Here is a 20,222-nt window from a genome sequence, read left to right as displayed (position 1 = left end):
AGGGTTGAAGTAAGTTTGGGTAAGTGTAAAACCTAAAATTTGAGTTTTATTCTAAGGGTTGGAGTAGTCTTATCTTTCTAGCCTAGGAAAAAAATATAGATTGAATTATTTATTTATTTTTACAAATTATATTATCTACACTAAGGAGGTAGGGTTTAATCTCACAAATTGCTAGCAATAATATGATTTAAATTTGCTTTGAATGAAAATAGAACATAAATTTTTTTATTTTTATTTTTAACAAACGATATTATCTACACTAAGGAGAAAGGGTTGGACTTAATCTCACAATGAACTAGTAATAATATGATTTAAATTTTTCTTTAACAAAAATCAAACTTAAAATCTTTGACTTATAAATCAATAAGAAAAAAAAAAAATCCCACTGAGCTATAGTAAAATCTGTCGCACATATATTCTCATATTTATGATTTATCCACCCCACGATACACATGTATAGTGTTTTTGACTCATCGGTATACTTGTTCTTTGTCTTTCTCTCCTCCCTTTCTCTCTCTCCTTGTCTCTCTCTCTGTCTGTGTCTCTCTCCTCTGATCTGCGAAAAAGAAGAAGAAGCCAAATTCACAAAACGATATAGCAAATCGACACGAAACCAAACTCTAAATCCTCGCGCAGACCCACAACCCAACCACACCCACTTCTCTATTTTCGGGTCACGTGATCCGGATCCTCCGATCCGACCAACCCAACTCGCCCGATCCGATTCCATTTTCCGCATTGCCGATGACTCGGAGGTGCTCGCATTGCAGCCACAATGGCCACAACTCCCGGACGTGTCCGAACCGAGGGGTCAAGCTCTTCGGCGTTCGCTTGACCGACGGCTCCATCAGGAAGAGCGCTAGTATGGGCAATCTGACCCACTATGCCGGGTCCGGTTCGGGTCTCCTCCCCAACAATCCGGATTCTCCTGGCGACACCACCAACGACCATGCTGCTGCCGACGGCTACGCCTCGGAGGACTGCGTGCCCGGATCGTCTTCGAGCCGCGAACGCAAAAAAGGTTGTGTTTTTTACTTTTTATTTTCATTTTCATTTTTTAATCCGTAATCTTTGAATATATCACTTATTTTTGGCTTAATTTTAGATTTTGAATCGGATTCCTTATTTGATATGTGTTTTGGTTAATTATATGGGGTTTAGCGGTGGAATTGAATTAGTTTAAACATAAAAGGTTATGCTTTTCGGGGAAATATTTGATTACGATTCTGTATAATTATGTTCGATTAATGTTATTTTTGGTATCGCTGTAATTGTAGTTTTGGAGTTTACTGTTTTATTATTACTGTTTAAATTAGCAAAAATGGATTATTCTTTTTGCTAATAATATTGTTGGGTGTTTGCATAAGTAGCTCTCTGAATTTTGGTTCTCTAGAGGGGGCGAAAGGCCGGCGAAGCTATTCCAGTTTTGGTAGGCGAAGCTACTTATGGTAGTTGGTTAAGTTATATGCAAGTTTGCAGCACCAACAGCGACTGAAACCAATGGCTTTTAAGAAGTTCTCCCAACTGCGAGGGTGCTACCTTTGCCATATTTATAGTCATTAAGCTTTAGGGCTATAGATACATTGAATTTCCTTACGCGGATATTTTGGATTTCATTTGGTAGACTGCCTGGTTAAATCATCTCCTAGGTCACCCTCATTCAGTATGAGAGGTCACTTGATATGCAATAGAGGCATTGTCAACTTTCAGGTTTACTGCAATATCCTTTCCGGGATGTTCGGCCATGTGGTCTAAACCACCATTTGATTGTTCATACGGTTATTTATTTTCCATTCTTCTGTTCCTTTTTGTATGAAGATGATCTGTTTATAACACAAGAATTATTGATGGTAGTTCTTAACTTTACGTCATTATCAAAGTTACATGTTTACAAGAGAACCTAAGGATCGTATTTAACAAGTTGAACTATGTTTTCAAGAGAACCTAAGGATCGTATTTAACAAGTTGAACTATGTTTTCCTTGTAGGCACTCCATGGACTGAAGAGGAACATAGGATGTTTTTACTCGGACTGCAGAAGCTTGGTAAAGGTGATTGGCGTGGAATCGCTCGCAATTATGTCATATCAAGAACACCTACTCAAGTGGCTAGCCATGCTCAGAAATATTTTATTAGGCAGACTAATGTGTCAAGGAGGAAAAGACGTTCCAGCCTCTTTGATATTGTAGCAGATGATGTAAGTATCTTTTCCGTCTTGCATAACCAGTATGTACATGTGTTTCACACTCGAGCGTGCAACATGAATCATTTACTGCTTTGAACTTCTTCCGTCCTATGGTTAACACTGTATGGTGTGCACTGCAATTTGTGTTGACTTTATTTTGATTCGTTAAAAGGTCATGTCCATTGCATGTGTAGAAACAACCTATACTTCTCTCTTGAGTCTCTTGATACTTGAGTGCAGTATTTGTCGGGTTTAAACAAGGTCCATAGTTTAATTGATTTTCATCGCATGGCATAATTCTCTCTTTTTTTTTTTTTTTTTGTTGATACAATATTTACATATGCTATCTTGATAAATTTTCTGCAGTCGGTTGAAACCCAAATGGAACCACTGGACTTCTTACATGGTAACTATCCAGAAGCTGAAACTCAAAGCAACAATCCATTGCCTGCTCCTCCGCCTTTGGATAAAGAATGCGAATCAATGGATTCCACCAACTCAGATGGAGAACAGGCCACTCCAAATCCCGATAGCTCAGAGTCATATTACCCAATGGTATATCCTGCGTATTTCTCCCCTTTCCCAATTCCTTATCCCTTGTGGCCTGGATACACTACTGAGCCCACCATGACGGATAAACATGAGGTTCTGAAGCCAACGGCAATACATTCAAAGAGCCCGATAAATGTTGATGAGCTAGTAGGCATGTCAAAACTGAGTTTAGGGGAGCCTCTAGGTCATTCTGGTCCGTCCTCGCTTACGCTAAAAATGGTTGAAGGGTCGTCTAGGCAGTCTGCTTTCCATGCAAATCCGGGTTCCGGCAGTTCAAGCATCAATTCAGGTGGCAGTCCTATCCATGCAGTTTAGAGGGCCGCCGTGCCTTGGGATTTCTCAGGTTAATGTTAATACAAGACTAGAAATGTGCAGTCTGGTTTGGATTTGAGTTATATCTCTGTGGGTTTACCTTAAAATCTTGTCAAAATTAATGAAATCTTTAGCATATTGTATTTTTGTCTTAATGTTGATTATGTTGACATTCTGGAGTTAAGCAACCCTTACCTATATAATAGGTTTTCACTTATAAATTTGAATATATTTTAAATATGTGGAGATTTTTAGTTCATTTAAGTTCAAAACTTTGGCCGAGTCTTGCAGTGTAGGCTTGTAACTAAGCAGGGTATTGATGTAATTGGATATATGGATGAATTAAGGGAAATTTAGAAAAATAGCCAAAATTTTGACCATAAATTGAATTTTAACCAACTATTATAAATATTTATAATTCTAATAAAAAAACTTGGCATGAAAATATCATAATGCCCTTTACTGGAGTGCACGGTTCCTTGTTCTCTGCCTTACCCTTTTTCAAGTAAAAACCCTTCACCATTTTTCTCATTTCCTTATTTTCCTTGCTTTTTATGCAACTGCTTTGGAAAATTATGAACAAAAGGCAAAACTGAGTTAAACACAGTTACAGAGAAAGAAAATGGCTTGTCACTTGTGCTCTTCACCCTCATCTTTCTTCCACAACCCCCAAACTCCCTCTCGCTCTCTCCCTTCTTCTTCCCCAACTAATTTCCGACTCAGAAGCTCTACAATTAACACCCCTAGACTCAGTTTTCCTTCACTGCAATTTTAGTCGAGAACCTCTAAGCAAATACACCATGTTTATTTTCAAAACCCATATTTTACTTCAAGTAGACTGGGCACGGTTGGCTGCTGCTACTGCTGCTGAATAAGTAGTCACAGACGAGCAAATGATCATTAGAAAACATGACTGTAGTTGCATCACATTGTATAAGAAAAGCATACAATCGGAAAATTTAAAGACAAAATATCTTGGCGGGGGCAGGGGTTGGAGAGGAGGAAGGCAGTTCTTTGGCCCTGGGTAAGTTAAAACCATCGAAGCTGCGAGGGTGCCCAACGGACAATACCAATTCGTACAATAACTCCAATTAACACCCCCAAGACTCAATTTCCTTCACTGCAATTTCAGTCACAAACTTCTATGCAAATACATCTTGTTTCTTTGCAAGACCCAATCGCAGAAGCAGCACAGCACTCTAAAGCTCCAGAAATTGAAAATATTCAGAGCTCCGTTGGAAATTCCGACTCTTTACGAAAAGCTACATTTGGGTCAGAAGCTTTAATGGTTGACAGCCCCACAAATGGTGCGACCTCTAGCAAAGGAAATGGGTGTGAACCACACACTAGAGGGCATTATAGTATTTTTATGTAAAGTTTTGGTTAAAATTATAAAAATGTATAATGGTTGGTTAAAATTCTATTCATGGTCAAAATTTTGGCTATTTTTCCAAATATCCCATGAATTAAGTCAAGCAAGTGAGAGATCATTATCACCTGATGCCGATGTCACATTAGGCATGCTCCAAGCACTCGACTTAGTGGATCATACCCACCTCTGATAGGTGCATAGCAAATTAGAGCTAAGTACGTTCATGAATCGAATTTAACGAGTAGAAGTTAATGAATCAAATTTAAATGGGTGAAAGTTTAGGGTTTTTTTTTGTTTTGAGTACAAGGATATATTTTACACTAACCTGAGGGGAGAGTTCGGCTAAGCCACACAATGGACAACCTAATTTGATATTGTATTCATTATCTACGAGATTCGAATATAAGACCCCCACTTACAAGTGAAGGAGAATACAACCAAGTCATAGTACTGGTGACAAGTTTAGGGATTTAGATGAAAGGGAAAGTTCATGAACCAATCGTGGGTTATGTTCCTTCTAATTAAATTGACTAAAAATCTCAGAGTAACCAATAGTGCATGTTTTGTTAAATACAAGAACATCAATAAACAAATGAGGAAAATCTCTCTTTGGGTGTCACAATGCTTTACCAAATTGGGAAGCAGCGGCAGATGTGCCTGATCCAATTCAGCCTTCCAAAAAGTGAAGAACCAACTTCCAATTTGGTAGGTATTAGTTGCAGAAAAGCAACCATGAATCTCTTCACCAGAAACAGACCCACAATAAGACCATGGCCTTTCAGAAAACACTCCTACGCCTCCTCCCCCCTCCTCTACCTAACCCTCCTCTTCCTCTCTTACTTCTTCTCTCTCGCTCCAGATTCCCTCTTCCTCAAGACCTCACTTTCTACTTCCCCAAAATGCCCCTCTTTCGGAGGAGAGAAGTTCCTCTGGTACGCTCCCCACAGTGGCTTCAGCAACTAGCTTTCCGAGTTTAAGAACGCCCTTCTCATGGCCGCCATTCTGAACCGGACCTTGCTCGTCCCTTCACGCTGTTGCTCTCGGTAGTTGCCCAAAGTTTCGGGTTTTGAGTCTTATTAAGATCAGGACTTCGGTTTGGAATCACACGGTTGAGCTCATTAGTTGTGGGAGCTACGTGGGTTTTCCCTGTTACTCTTTCTGTTGACCTAATTTGGGGAAAAATTGTTGAATTTTGGAGGACTTGTGTTGACCTAAAAAACTACCAAGTCTACGTGGCGCACAGGCTGAGTAACTAATGAGCTAACTATATCCTTCGGTTGATGCGGGGCATGCCAACTCGTCCATCGAGGAGTAAAATGTGTTGATGTTGCATTGAGCGCGCGACTGACTTCTCGATCTTGTGATTGCAGCCGAGGAAGAAACACGTCCCGGCTTTTGGGTTCTAGAGCCTGAAGACAAGGCTACTAGTTTTGCGAAGTTCACAAATCGTCGGCGCCGGATTCGGTCATAGTGATTATATTCGTAAGAGTATAAGTACGCCGAATCGACACCAGAGCATAGGGGCACAAATACTCAAAACAAATATATGTCTTGATGGTAAATGTGGTTTTACTGTTAGAATGCCGAACTTTAAAGCCTACTTATGAGTATCCAATCATAAAACAACTCGGCGTTCAATGTGCCGAGCCCTAGTAACACCTCACTTGGCCGAGAAGGCTAATGAGATGACCCTTGTCAATAAGGATTTGAAAATCCTTCTCGATCGAGACTTGGATAGGTAACTAGTCGGCCTCGATACAGTGCTGTTTATCCAAACTAAAGATGCTTCTCGGCTGATTCTACGGCAACAGTGCTGTTTATCCAAATTGAAGATGTTCGCCGGTTGGCTTCACAGTGTTGTTTATCCAAACTGAAGATGTGTTGGCGAAAAAGAAAATAAAAATCTCAAGATGTTTGAGAGGTTTCGCATAGAACGAGGGTTTGCGCAGGGCAGTTTGTTTGTTGAATTGGAGGGGGCTTTAATGATGTCCTCCTCCCTCTATTTATAGTAGTCAACCTGCTTCAGATCGAATCACAACCATACTCGGACTAGAACTCTTTCCCTCGATCTAACCTTATCTTGGCCAGTCCTACTCCTACTAGGACTTTGAACTCAACCTTCATATCAGGCCGTATTCAATCCCAAACTTCTACATCCTTATCTTGTCAAAACTCCTTCTTGTATCAGGATTCAACCACCCATGGATTCCTAATAGGACACGACCGGCCTTGGCTATGTGGCCCATAAGCCGGATGCCCCCAACGACTCCTAAGCACGGCCTCTGGGCCGAGAACAATTCTTAACTTGGCCCAAAACCAATATGGCCCATAAGCCGGATGCCCCCCAACGACTCCTAAGCACGGCCTTTGGGCCGAGAACAATTCTAAACTCGGCCCAAACCAATATTTTGGGCCCAAACAAATTGGAATGTGGGTTTAATTGGGTTTCCTTTTGTTTCTAAGTTAATTGCACCAAGTTGTGATTTTTGCTTGACCCATTTGTCTGGTTTGTGCTTGAAAGATATTCGATTCGATTCAATATTTGTAGGATTTCCATGTGGGTTATTGGGTTTGTTTTAGTTTCCATGTTAATGGTTAAGCAGAGATTGTTGGGACTCAAAATATAATGTAATCATTTGATATACAATGTCTGCAAGCTTCTATTGATTTGTTAAATAATAAAACTATGCTTCTCTCTTGTTTCAGGTATGTTTCCATGGCTGACAATGTTGGTATTTCATCATTAGTTTCTTCTTCGTTAGTTTGAGTAGTAGATTTCAGGGTTTTTATTTCCTCATGGTGCAGTGTGAATGTAGATTTTACTTGCTACAATGAGTTGGATGCACATGCCTCTGTGCTTTATAGACTAAAGCAATGTGGGTCTCTGCTATCTGGGATGGATGGGGATACAAGGTGTTTATATGCTGTTAATGAAGACTACAGAACTACTGGGATGGATGGGGTTTTTATTTCCTCATGGTGCAGTGTGAATGTAGATTGGATTCCTTCCTTTTAAACCGGAAATCATAAGTGCAGGAAAGAAGTTTGCTCATGATATTATAAAGGCTCCTTTTCTTTGTGCACAGGTCAGATTGCTAGATGGACAGTTCAAGAACCATTGGAAGGCTACTTTTTCGAAGCTAAAATCGACTTTTGATGGTTTGACACGGAGCCCTCTTCCTATTCCTATTTTTATGATGACTGAACTTCCTGAAAGTAACTGGACAGGAACTTATTTGGGGGAATTGGTTAAAAGATTCGCATCAGTTTAAACTGTTTTTCCTGAAAGAAAAAGACGAGTTGATAATACAAACTGGCAAAAGAATCGTGGATGCAAGTCATGGCATGAAGTTTGGGACCCTTCTGAAGAATCATGATCAGACTGGTCAGGTTAAGAAGGGTTGCCCTCCAGGATTACCTGATGTTCTTCTATATATAGAGAAAAATATTTGTAGTTGTGCTTCTCCTGGATTTGTTGGGACCGCAGGGTCAACTATTGCAGAAATTATAGAGTCGATGAGGAAGTTTGGTGCATGTTATAGCTAATTTCTTATTGTGAAATCCCTAACGACACGAGAAATTAAAATTTGATCAAGCTGTTCCTTTATACAAAAGCAATTATGGTTCAGAAGCATGCCGGAAACTGGTCATTTTTCTTCCACCATGAATGCTTGAATTCTGAACTTGTACCTGAGTCACAACTTAACGACACCAGCAGGCTGTCTCAACAGTCCAGGCAGGGTGCTGTGGACAGCAGGGGATTTGTGTTGAACAAGAGGTGGAATTCAGAAACAGTTGCATTCTTGGTGAAGGTAATACATATCTCATGCTCCGGTTTCTCATCAAGATTTGAGAAGCAATTTTGCAATCATCACGTTCACATCATTAATAGTTCAGTTTTGAGTCTTGACTCGATAACGTTCTTCTTTTGGCTTGTCGATTGGTGCATGGTGGTTCTTTGAGTCCAATTTTTGGTAATGCCATTGAGTATAAAGACTGTTTAGATGCATATTTGATTCTCTAATTCAATTTAAATTTTTTATATGAACCTGCTGTAATGTATAAATTTCTTGTTAACAGTATTGTAATCTGTATATCAATTCCAAAGTGCTTAAAAACGGTTCTTCATTTCTTCTCTCACTGCAGTTGTTTTATTTATTCTACTATTTTTTATTTACATTAACTAAACGTGGCTGGCGGAATATAGAAAGTGGACTGTTGCTGCAACCCAACCATCCTCCATTCGATTACTTCGTTCACAGCCTCCTGCTTCTGGGTGGATAAAATGCAATTTTGATGCTGCATGGGATGAAAATGGTTCAATTGGAGGTTTTGGCTTGGTAGTTCGTGACGCGGAGGGTGGCTTTCTAGCGGAGCAGGTGGGTAGGGAGGCAGGAGTGCGATCTGCACTACATGCGGAAGCTGTTGCTGCAAGGGCAGGAGCATTGTTCTTGCGCAGGTGGAGTACGAAGCAAGCCCAGGTGGAAGGGGATGCGTTATTGGTGACTTCCGCAATTCAGAATGCAGGTGCAGCATACAATGGTCATTACGGGCATTTGTTCGAAGATGCCAGGAAGCTACTACAAGAGTTCAGACAATGGAAAATTACGTTTGGTCGAAAAGAGACGAATAAGGTGGCTCACTGCCTTGCGAGGTTTAGTCTAAACTAGCAAGTATGCCCACATGTTACTGCGGGTTTTAAAGCAATATATAACATGTAAAAGGATACATATATATAATGAGGAACAAAATAGGTGTCCAGGGATGAGGTACTATTTACATAGATATGAAAATTCATTTTCAACCTTATTTACAATGAGGAACAGAATAGTCCAAGGGTGGAGTAATATTACATACATGAGTGACAAAATAGGTGTCCAAGGGTAGGGTTCTACATTTCTTCTCACATGTAAGTTTTCTTTTGTCCGTTACATTACAGATTGGGAAATTGGCAGTTGTTAATGTAAATAAATGAGAGTCTTAGTGTAAATAAGTATTAGTGCAAATGAGAGGACAAAATATAGGCATGGTTTGAACTACATATAAAAACAATGAAAATAAGTTGAAGAGTATTGCCTTATTTAAGACAAAAGGTCCTAAACTTTAAATCCTATATGAATCAAGTTTCTGAAACCATTCATATTCAAACCAATCAATTCAATCATGCTTAAACCAATTATGTGTAATACGTAAGGAAAAATTAAAATTTATATTTGGCATGTATAAATTAGCTCTATTTATATAGGTTAGAGTTTTTATGTGAGTTAGAAATATCTATTTGGTCGTTTCTGAGAAAAAAATGCCCCCAATTCCTCACTCTTACACCTTAAATCTTATGTTTGTACTCCTAAATTGTACAGAACAAAAAAAAAGGTCAAACCTACGTACAAAAAATGTTATAAACTCAACAGTTGATATTTCTTTGTTCACACTATTTACCATGACAAAAGTTACGAAACTTGAACAAAGGAATAGTACATGCTGTGAAAAGGCTACAAAACTAGTAATAGTAGAAAAATTAACTTGTTTCATCAACTAAAGTATTTACTACTTAAACATAGTTTGTTGTAACAGGCACATGGACAAACACAAAAGAAAATTCCAAGTAAAAACCTAAAAAATTTTGCACAATCCAGCGCAAGCAATGAAGAAAGTTAATAATGTAGGACATAAATATATGAAAAAAGAATTAGGAAAGATTTTTAATTTTGGTGTTTTGGTGGAAGAAAAAGGAAAAAGATTTGAGCAGAGGTTTGATGTTTCTAAACATATTGGGGAAAATAAACAAAGACAAACAAAGAAATACACATACGGTTCGGAGTTGTATAGGATAAAAATTAGCAGAAATTGATGAGTAGATACCTTAGATGATGATATGCAGAGTAACCTTGGGCGTTGATTTAATATGAAAGCTACAGTTTGCAGAAGTCACTAAGGTCAAATCCTTACTTGATGTTTGAAGTGGGAAGTACATGAAAAATGAAACAAAATTTTGATTAGTATTAAATGGTGAGAAAAAACCCATAAGAGAGACATAATTACAGAACCAAAAAGAACAACAACAACAACAACAACAAAGCCTTTTCCCACTAAGTGGGGTCGACTATATGAATCCTAGAACGCCATTGCGCTCGGTTTTGTGTACAGAACCAAAAAGAAGACAAATAAAAAAAAAGGCTGAGAATTAAAAGTCACTATACAGGAAAAATAATATGCAGCCATAGATGGTATCAAAGATGTAAAAAGTCCAGAGACGCTACCTCCTCCACAGGTGGTGACATTCAACCCGAAGTGTCAATTGTTCCGCAAACATAGAGTTATTTGTAAAGCTAATATCGTGAAATTAGGAGAATATTGAAATCACGTGTGATTTGAATTGAATCATTATATCCATCTAGCATCAAGATTGCAGACATATTAGTATTCTCCATATTGCAAATTTATATAGTGCAAAGTTGATAACACTTGTTGAAGCACTGGAACACATTTACGCAGGCAATAGATCATTTTCAAAGCAACGCCTTATTCTTGTACCAACTTGATTTCTCATGAAAACAAAGAAAAGACAAACAGAGGTATAAAAGTACATTATTGTTGATAATTGCAAATAGGGGTGTGCTATCCACATACCAATTTTTACTTCTCACACACCCCTTGTTAATTTCTGTCCGTTGATCTTCTTTAATTCATCCGATCCGACGGCCGAAAGCCAAAAAGGTGTGAGAGAAGTAAAAATGGGAGTGTAGATATCACACCCCTTGCAAATATTATGAATTCCGAAAAGAAAAACTACAGATAACACTTCAATCACAGGCATAAGCATCTAAAATGCTGTAGCTAAGATACCAGTCGAGATAGGGCTCAGCATCATGGATGAACTAATTTATCTGTGTCCCTGAGCTTTCTGCATGTCATATGCACCTGACAAACTGGGCAAATGAGCATATTGAGGAAAACTTTCAGCACCACTCTGTACCTAAAAAATAAGGGAGGATTTAATTAAATATATCCTCACTTAAAAGAAAATAATGCATGTATATTAGCCACATCAATTCACACGGATGTACCCAGTTAGTTATTCAACTCTGTACCCAGTTAGTTTGTTCAATTTATCTTTGCTTTAATAAAGCCTCTAAAAGTATGTTTAAGGAGTGTAGTTCATGCTTTATGTCATATGAGAGAGAGAGAGAGAGAGACCTTGTTTTGCATCTGAAAATCCTCCTTTGGCCCCTATTTATTGCCTTTATGTACATTTTCTTCTCACAGACATATATATATATAACTGAGACGCAAATCGGAAGGAATGTGGATCCTAAAAAATTGGAATATACAAACAGAAAAATTCAAACACAAGAAACCAATGAAATGCGAAGAGGAGGATGGTCAGTATATGTGTTTAGTAATTAATCTATATTAGAAGCGATGAAAAAAATAGCCTATGACATGAGGTATCATAAATTAAAATTATCAACAATCTCCTCTATTTTGCTCAAATAATATGTATCTAATAACTTTAGAATACCTATTCCCATTACGAAACATAGAGAAACTACAACCATAACAAATACATTTAAATACACAAATATGCAGCAAATCCCTAACACCATTGCAAGCAACAACAACAACAACAACAAAGCCTTTTCCCACTAAGTGGGGTCGGCTATATGAATCCTAGAACGCCATTGCGCTCGATTTTGTGTCATGTCCTCTGTTAGATACAAGTACTCAAGTATTTTCTTAGGGTCTCTTCCAAAGTTTTCCTAGGTCTTCCTCTACCCCTTCGGCCTTGAACCTCTGTCCCGTAGTCACATTTTCGAACCGGAGTGTCAGTAGGCCTTCTTTGCACATGTCCAAACCACTGGAACCGATTTTCTCTCATATTTCCTTCAATTTTGGCTACTCCTACTTTACCTCGGATATCCTCATTCCCAATCTTATCCTTTCTCGTGTGCCCATACATCCCACGAAGTGTCCTCATCTCCGTTACACCCATTTTATGTACGTGTCGATGCTTCACCGCCCAACATTATGTGCCATACAACATCGCTGGCCTTATTGCCGTCCTATAAAATTTTCCCTTGAGCTTCAGTGGCTTACGACGGTCACACAACACGCCGGATGCACTCTTACACTTCATCCATCCAGCTTGTATTCTATGGTTGAGATCTCCATCTAATTCTCCGTTCTCTTGCAAGATAGATCCTAGGTAGCGAAAACGGTCGCTTTTTGTGATCTTCGCTAGATTGCTCCGAACATTAGTGTGGATAAGTATATAAATGAATAGAGATAGGAAAGCAAACACAAGATGTACGTGGTTCACCCAGATTGCCTACGTCCACGGAATAGAGGAGTTCTCATTAATTGTGAAGGGTTTACACAAGTACATAGGTTCAAGCTCTCCTTTAGTGAGTACAAGTGAATGATTTAGTACAAATGACATTAGGAAATATTATGGGAGAATGATCTCGTAACCACGAAACTTCTAAGTACCGGAGTGTGGTATCGTCTTGACTTGCCTTATCTGTCTCATAGGTAGATGTGGCATCTTATCTGGAAGTACTCTTCCTCCATCCAGGGGTGGTATCTGTAACTGGTGGAGATGCACAAGGTAATGTATCAATTTCACTTGAAGCTTACTTGTAGTTTCAGGCTTGGTCAAGCGCGATACAAACCATGTAGTAGGAGTCCCCCAAGTCGCCGAGCTAGGGGATCTGCTGAAAGAGGTGACAGACAAGGTAAGCAATCAGAGCTCCGGCTGATTGTTCACATTCTCCCTATCTTGCAGGCAGCATGAAGGATAAAGAGAAGAAAAATGAGAAGAGATGATATGGGATACTTTTGCTTTTGAAGAAGTAACTTTCCACAGGCTTATTCTTGAACTGGGCTGGAGGGTTTTCTGGTTTCCTCCAGAGTATAAGGCCGACTGAAGAATTTGAGGGTCAAAACAAGTCCATCAAATCTAGAGTACGTTCGACCCTGCTGATATGGGATACTTTTGCTTTTGACAGAGTAGTGGATGTATCGGCACGTGTGTTGTTACGCTTGTCTCCACATGCTTCCTTGTATCCTTCTCACTTGCCCTATCTGTTCCTCAGGCAGATGCGGTATCTTCCCTGGAAGCATAAGATGTTGAAGATGAGTACTCGAGAGCAATGCCAGGTAAGTAATCAGGTAAGGGGTTCCAGGCAGTCAATTCCTGGCTGGAAGCTTGATTCCAAGTGCTGACTAATTGCTCTATTTCTCCTTGTCTTGCAGGTAAGAACAAGGCCAAAGGAAAAGACAGGGAAAAAGCATGATATGGGATACTCTTGCTTTTAACCCTGATGATATGAGATATTCTTGCTCTAGTATAGCTTGTTTACAGAGGTATTATCGGGGTGAAAGAAAGCTGAATATTTCGAAAGGCTTCGTTGGGAGTGCCCTCTCAGATAAGAGGAAGGGTTGAACATTTTTGCAGGTCTGCCTGTCCGTTGGGGATGGAGGTCGACATATATAGGAGTCTCCCTAACATCAAGTAATAATGCTATTCCTTTACCCTGCTTAGTCATAGCACGGTAGTGGGAGCTGCCAGCTTTACATGTTTTAACTTTGTCAGAGCACTTTGAAAAAATGGTCTGTGGTATCTGGAAAGCTGATGTTGCATGTGAAGATTACAGACAAGCTTTATCCAAGGAGATCTAGCTCTTGAAGTTGGGAAAGTGGTGCCTCTTCGGTTTTCGAACAAGCAATCCTGTCGGGGATCTGGTTCTCGAGATTCGGATAACGATGCCTTTTCGATTTTTGAGAAAGCAATCCTGCTGGGGGTCTGGCTCTCGAGATTCGGAGAGCGGTGTCTCTTCGATTTGTAAGAACGTAATCATGTTGGGAATCTGGCTCTCGAGATTCGGAGGGCGGTGCCTCTTCGATTTTGGAGCAAGCAATCTTGTTGGGAGTGTTTTCTCGAATGTGAGTAAAGGTTGGGCATGTTTGCTAGTCTACCTTGCCACGAAGCACAGAGGTTGACACACAGGGACTTTCCAATTAACCAGCAGTGGTACTGTTCCTTTACCCTCTCTTCGATTTTTGAGAAAGTAATCATGTTGGGAGTCTGGCTCTCGAGATTCGGAGGGCGGTGCCTCTTCGATTTTGGAGCAAGCAATCTTGTTGGGAGTGTTTTCTCGAATGTGAGTAAAGGTTGGGCATGTTTGCTAGTCTACCTTGCCACGAAGCACAGAGGTTGACACACAGGGACTTTCCAATTATCCAGCAGTGGTACTGTTCCTTTACCATCTCTTCGATTTTTGAGAAAGTAATCATGTTGGGAGTCTGGCTCTCGAGATTCGGAGGGCGGTGCCTCTTCGATTTTGGAGCAAGCAATCTTGTTGGGAGTGTTTTCTCGAATGTGAGTAAAGGTTGGGCATGTTTGCTAGTCTACCTTGCCACGAAGCACAGAGGTTGACACACCGGGACTTTCCAATTATCCAGCAGTGGTACTGTTCCTTTATCCTTGTGGGTAATAATATGGTAGCTAGACCTTCAAAATTTATGTGTCTAAACTTTGTTAGTGTTGTTTCTTTGCTATTCTTTTACCCTTCTTGGTCAGAGCGATGTAGTGGGAGCTGCAAGCTTCACGTGTCTCAACTTTGTCAGAGAACTTTGGCAAAGTTATCTGTGGTACCCATGAGCTACTGTTGCGTGTGGGAAGTGGGTGATTGAACAGTACGATTCATGTGCTTTCTACTTCGCCAGAAATCTTCAACAGAATGCCCATAATTTCCGCAAAGCTGAGTGTGCGTGTGACAGGTGCTGACAAGGCTGGAAAAGTAGGTGCCTCTTCGATTTCTGAGATCGGCCCTCGTGGTCTCTGAGCAGCCCAGCTTTTGAGAAAGCAAGCCTTTTCGATTTCTGAGATCGGCCTTCGTGGTCTTTGAGCAGCCCAGCTTTTGAGAAAGCAAACGCCTCTTCGATTTCTGAGATCGACCCTCGTGGTCTCTGAGCAGCCCAGCTTTTGAGAAAGCAAACGCCTCTTCGATTTCTGAGCAGGCGCCTCTTCGATTTCTGAAGCTTCGTCGAGTGCAGATTTTTATAGGGGCTGACATTAAGTTCTAAAGCACACTTGAATATCCACCAGTAGAAGCTTCATTCTTGCACTTCTAAGATTTTGATTTGTCCGACCTCTTCTCTCTTCAACACCTTTGAAAATGTCTGGCCCCTCCGACCGTCGTTTTGACTTAAACCTTGTTGAAGAGGCAGCCCCGCCTTCTCCAGACAACATATGGCGCCCATCCTTCGTCTCTCCTACTGGTCCTCTTACCGTTGGGGATTCCGTGATGAAGAATGATATGACCGCTCCGGTAGCGGCCATGAACCTTCTCACTCCCAAAGATAACAGACTACTTTCCAAACGGTCTGATGAGTTGGCTGTTAAGGATTCTCTGGCTCTCAGTGTTCAGTGTGCAGGTTCTGTGTCTAATATGGCCCAATGCCTATTTGCTCGAACCCGCCAAGTTGAATCATTGGCGGTTGAAGTGATGAGTCTCAAACAGGAGATTAGAGGGCTCAAGCATGAGAATAAACAGTTGCACCGGCTCGCACATGACTATGCTACAAACATGAAGAGGAAGCTTGACCAGATGAAGGAATCTGATGGTCAGGTTTTACTTGATCATCAGAGATTTGTGGGTTTGTTCCAAAGGCATTTATTGCCTTCGTCTTCTAGGGCTGTACCGCGTAATGAAGCTCCAAATGATCAACCTCTGATGCCTCATCCTTCTAGGGTTCTGTCCAGTACTGAGGCTCCGAATGATCCCCCTCCGGTGCCTTCTCTTTCTGGGGCTCTATCGACTGCTGAGACTTCTCCTAAGCAACCTTTGTGAAGGCTCCCTCTTGTTTGTTTATTTTGACTCAAGTATATGTACATATTTGTAACTTATCGGTGATATCAATAAATAAGCTTTCCTTCATTTCAACGTATTGTGTTAAATACACCAAAGCCTTATTTGCTAAGTTCTTTGAATTTTCTTTTGTTGAAGCTTGTATGTTGAAGCTTTGTGAGTGGAGCATGTAGGTTGAGGTAGTGTTCCCTTAATTTCCCGAGTGAGGAAAACTTCTCGGTTGGAGACTTGGAAAATCCAAGTCACTGAGTGGGATCGGCTATATGAATCTTAGAACGCCATTGTGTTCTGTCCTGTGTCATGTCCTCCGTTAGATCCAAGTACTCTAAGTCTTTTCTTAGGGTCTCTTCCAAAGTTTTCCTAGGTCTTCCTCTACCCCTTCGGCCCTGAACCTCTGTCCCATAGTCGCATCTTCTAATCAGAGCGTCAGTAGGCCTTCTTTGCACATGTCCAAACCACCGTAACCGATTTTCTCTCATCTTTCCTTCAATTTCGGCTACTCCTACTTTACCCCGGATATCCTCATTCCTAATCTTATCCTTTCTCGTGTGCCCACACATCCAACGAAGCATCGTCATCTCTGCTACACTCATTTTGTGTACGTGTTGATGCTTCACCACCCAACATTCTGTGCCATACAGCATCGCCGGCCTTATTACCGTCCTATAAAATTTTCCCTTGAGTTTCAGTGGCAAACAGCGGTCACACAACACGCCGGATGCACTCTTCCACTTCATCCATCCAGCTTGTATTCTATGGTTGAGATCTCTATCTAATTCTCCGTTCTTTTGCAAGATAGATCATAGGTAACGAAAACGGTCGCTCTTTGGTATTTCTTGATCTCCGATCCTCACCCCTAACTCGTTTTGGCCTCCATTTGCACTGAACTTGCACTCCATATATTCTGTCTTTGATCGGCTTAGGCGAAGACCTTTAGATTCCAAAACTTATCTCCAAAGGTTAAGTTTTGCATTTACCCCTTCCTGAGTTTCATCTATCAACACTATATCGTCTGCGAAAAGCATACACCAAGGAATATCATCTTGAATATGTCCTGTTAACTCATCCATTACCAACGCAAAAAGGTAAGGATTTAAGGATGAGCCTTGATGTAATCCTACAGTTATGGGAAAGCTTTCGGTTTGTCCTTCATGAGTTCTTACGGCAGTCTTTGCTCCTTCATACATATCCTGTATAGCTTGGATATATGCTACTCGTACTCCTTTCTTCTCTAAAATCCTCCAAAGAATGTCTCTTGGGACCCTATCATACGCTTTTTCCAAATCTATAAAGACCATGTGTAAATCCTTTTTCCCATCTCTATATCTTTCCATCAATCTTCGTAAGAGATAGATTGCCTCCATGGTTGAGCGCCCTGGCATGAACCCGAATTGGTTGTTCGAAACCCGTGTCTCTTGCCTCAATCTATGCTCAATGACTCTCTCCCAGAGCTTCATTGTATGACTCATTAGCTTAATACCCCTATAGCTCATGCAATTTTGTACATCGCCCTTATTCTTGTAGATAGGCACCAAAGTGCTCGTTCGCCACTCATTTGGCATCTTCTTCGTTTTCAAAATCCTATTGAAAAGGTCAGTGAGCCATGTTATACCTGTCTCTCCCAAAACTTTCCACAATTAAGAAAAAAGTGCCTCTTAAATGAACCACCAAATTCAAATTAACAATTGTCTCCATAAAAGAAAAACATACCTGATTCGGTTCAAAGCAGTTCAAATTCCACAACGTGTAATTTGATGTAATGGGATGGCTGCATCCAAACGAAGAGCTTCAATCAATTCAAGTCAACGAAATATCAATAATTTATAAAAAAAAAATTGAAGCTTTAGAGATATTTTTATTGGAATCAGATTCAAAACGCCGAATGGTAGCAGGTTTAACTATTCTTACTCAGGGATGGAATAGAAAGTGCTAAGAGTGGTAGAGGGGTTTAGGAGTCCGATTTGAAGCCAGAGCAGGAAAAATGGAAGCAAACCTCCTGCAATTCAGAAAACCCAGATGAAAAACTGAAAACAGTTTTTGATGATGAGTCGTACCAGGTCCGAGAGAGGAGTAGTGTTGGCAGAGATCTTTGGTGAAAATACTAAAGATGGACCAAACCATTGGACAAAGATAACCCAGATTTTTAAAATTAAAATCACAAAAATTTGAACAAAGAAAAGAGAACCCACAACCAAACCCGAAACAAATATGTCGGAGAAGCATTCATGCAAAGGAAATCCGACTGTGAATTAAAAAAAAAGATGTCAGAGAGATAGAGACAGAGAGAGAGCGGAGAACTGAAGAAATATGTTCTAGAAGCAAATGGAAGGGCCCTGGCTTTTCCATCCTTCTTGCCTTCATGATGAGCAACACGTGTATAGGAGGGGTAAATAAGTAAATTCAATGTGCAACACATGCTAAAAACCTTAGAATGAGCGGCAAATAAAGGGCAACTCGTCAAATCATTGTTAATGAACAGTGGTGGGGAAATTGAGTTATGTTCTGGAAGCAAATGGAAGGGCCCTGGCTTTTCCATCATTCTTGCCTTCACGATGAGCAACACGTGTATAGAAGGGGTAAATAAGTAAATTCAATGTGCAACACATGTTAAAAACCTTAGAATGAGCGGCAAATAAAGGGCAACTCGTCAAATCACTGTTAATGAATAGTGGTGGTGAAATTGAGTTTTAGTATATATAATTTAGATCACCTAGTCTCTTGGTTCGAAGAGTCCACTGATGTAATTTCTAAATTATTATTGGAGGATAGTATTAGTAGTTAATTGGTGTGACTCTTTTTCCCTTCAATCAGGTTGAAAGCCCCATAAGGTTTTTATTGAGGCCCACTGTAAGCACCCTATATTCGTTTTGTATGTATTTCAATGTTCAATGAGTATCGTACTTTCTTCAAAAAACGCTATTGCTTGGTATTAATAGTATTAGCTACAACTGACACTAGTATTACGATTTAGTGATATTCCTTTACGTGAGAGTTCTTAGGTTCGATTCTTGCTAAGGCCGATGTTGAACCATATTATTATGACAAATCCATTGTAAGGTTTAGCCCACTCTCCTACCATCTCTTAGTGTAGATACTATCGTTAGTTAAAAAAAACAAAACTATTACTTACGACTACAAGAAAGATAACATCACAAGGCTTAGACCAAAACTTCTCGTTACATTCAACTACTAACAACATATCTGCTTATTACTAAAGCTTGACCAAAATCCTTGACCTTGACCAAACTTAATTAAGAAGTTTTGGTGAAACTTTCAAAATATGGACAAAATACTTCTTGGAACCCGTTTGATTTCATAAATTAGAAAGTTGAAAATGTAGTACCTATTTACTTAAGTATGCTTTTGCCATGGAGAGGGGGAAATTAATTTTCTTTTCTCAACCATTGAGAAAGCACTTATTTCATCATGACTTAACTAATATTAAATCTTACTCTATCTTCTTTTAACCATTGTTCTTGTAGGGTGCTGACACACCCCGACTCAAAATCGAGGCGTGTTGTAAGATTCCACATCGTCCAGGAGAGTAGATTCTGTAAGCCTCATATGTATATTCCTATCACTACCTAGCACGAGACCTTATGGGCGCTCACTGGTTTCGGGTTCCATTGGAACTCCGAAGTTAAGCTAGTTCGTTCGAGAGGAATTCCATGATGGGTGACCCATTGGGAAGTTCTCGTGTGAGTTCCTAGAAGCAAAACCGTGAGGGCGTGGTCGGGGCCCAAAGTGGACAATATTGTGCTACGGTGAGTCGAGCCTAGGATGTGGTGAGGGCCTGGGTTAGGATATGACAATTTGGTATCAGAGCCAATATCTGGCTGGAAGTGTGCTGACGAGGACGTCGGGCCCCTAAGGGGGTGGATTGTAAGATTCCACATCGCCTAGGGGAGTGGATCCTGTAAGCCTTATAT

General features: G+C 40.3%; 1 protein-coding gene and 1 pseudogene across 1 annotated transcript; both read left to right on the top strand.

Annotated features, from left to right (window-relative positions):
• Positions 1-460: 460 nt before the first annotated feature.
• LOC126625002 (transcription factor KUA1-like) lies at positions 461-3,288 on the top strand. The gene is made up of 3 exons (XM_050294074.1): positions 461-1,021; positions 1,988-2,196; positions 2,551-3,288. The coding sequence occupies exons 1-3, from the start codon at positions 745-747 to the stop codon at positions 3,049-3,051; spliced, it is 987 nt and encodes a 328-aa protein (XP_050150031.1). The 5' UTR covers positions 461-744; the 3' UTR covers positions 3,052-3,288.
• A 1,858-nt stretch (positions 3,289-5,146) lies between these two features.
• LOC126625425 (O-fucosyltransferase 30-like) lies at positions 5,147-8,010 on the top strand (annotated as a pseudogene).
• Positions 8,011-20,222: the final 12,212 nt, after the last annotated feature.

This window comes from Malus sylvestris, chromosome 6 (assembly GCF_916048215.2).
Source record: "Malus sylvestris chromosome 6, drMalSylv7.2, whole genome shotgun sequence".
Taxonomy (NCBI): domain Eukaryota; kingdom Viridiplantae; phylum Streptophyta; class Magnoliopsida; order Rosales; family Rosaceae; genus Malus; species Malus sylvestris.
This window is presented reverse-complemented; position numbering and strand designations above follow the sequence as displayed.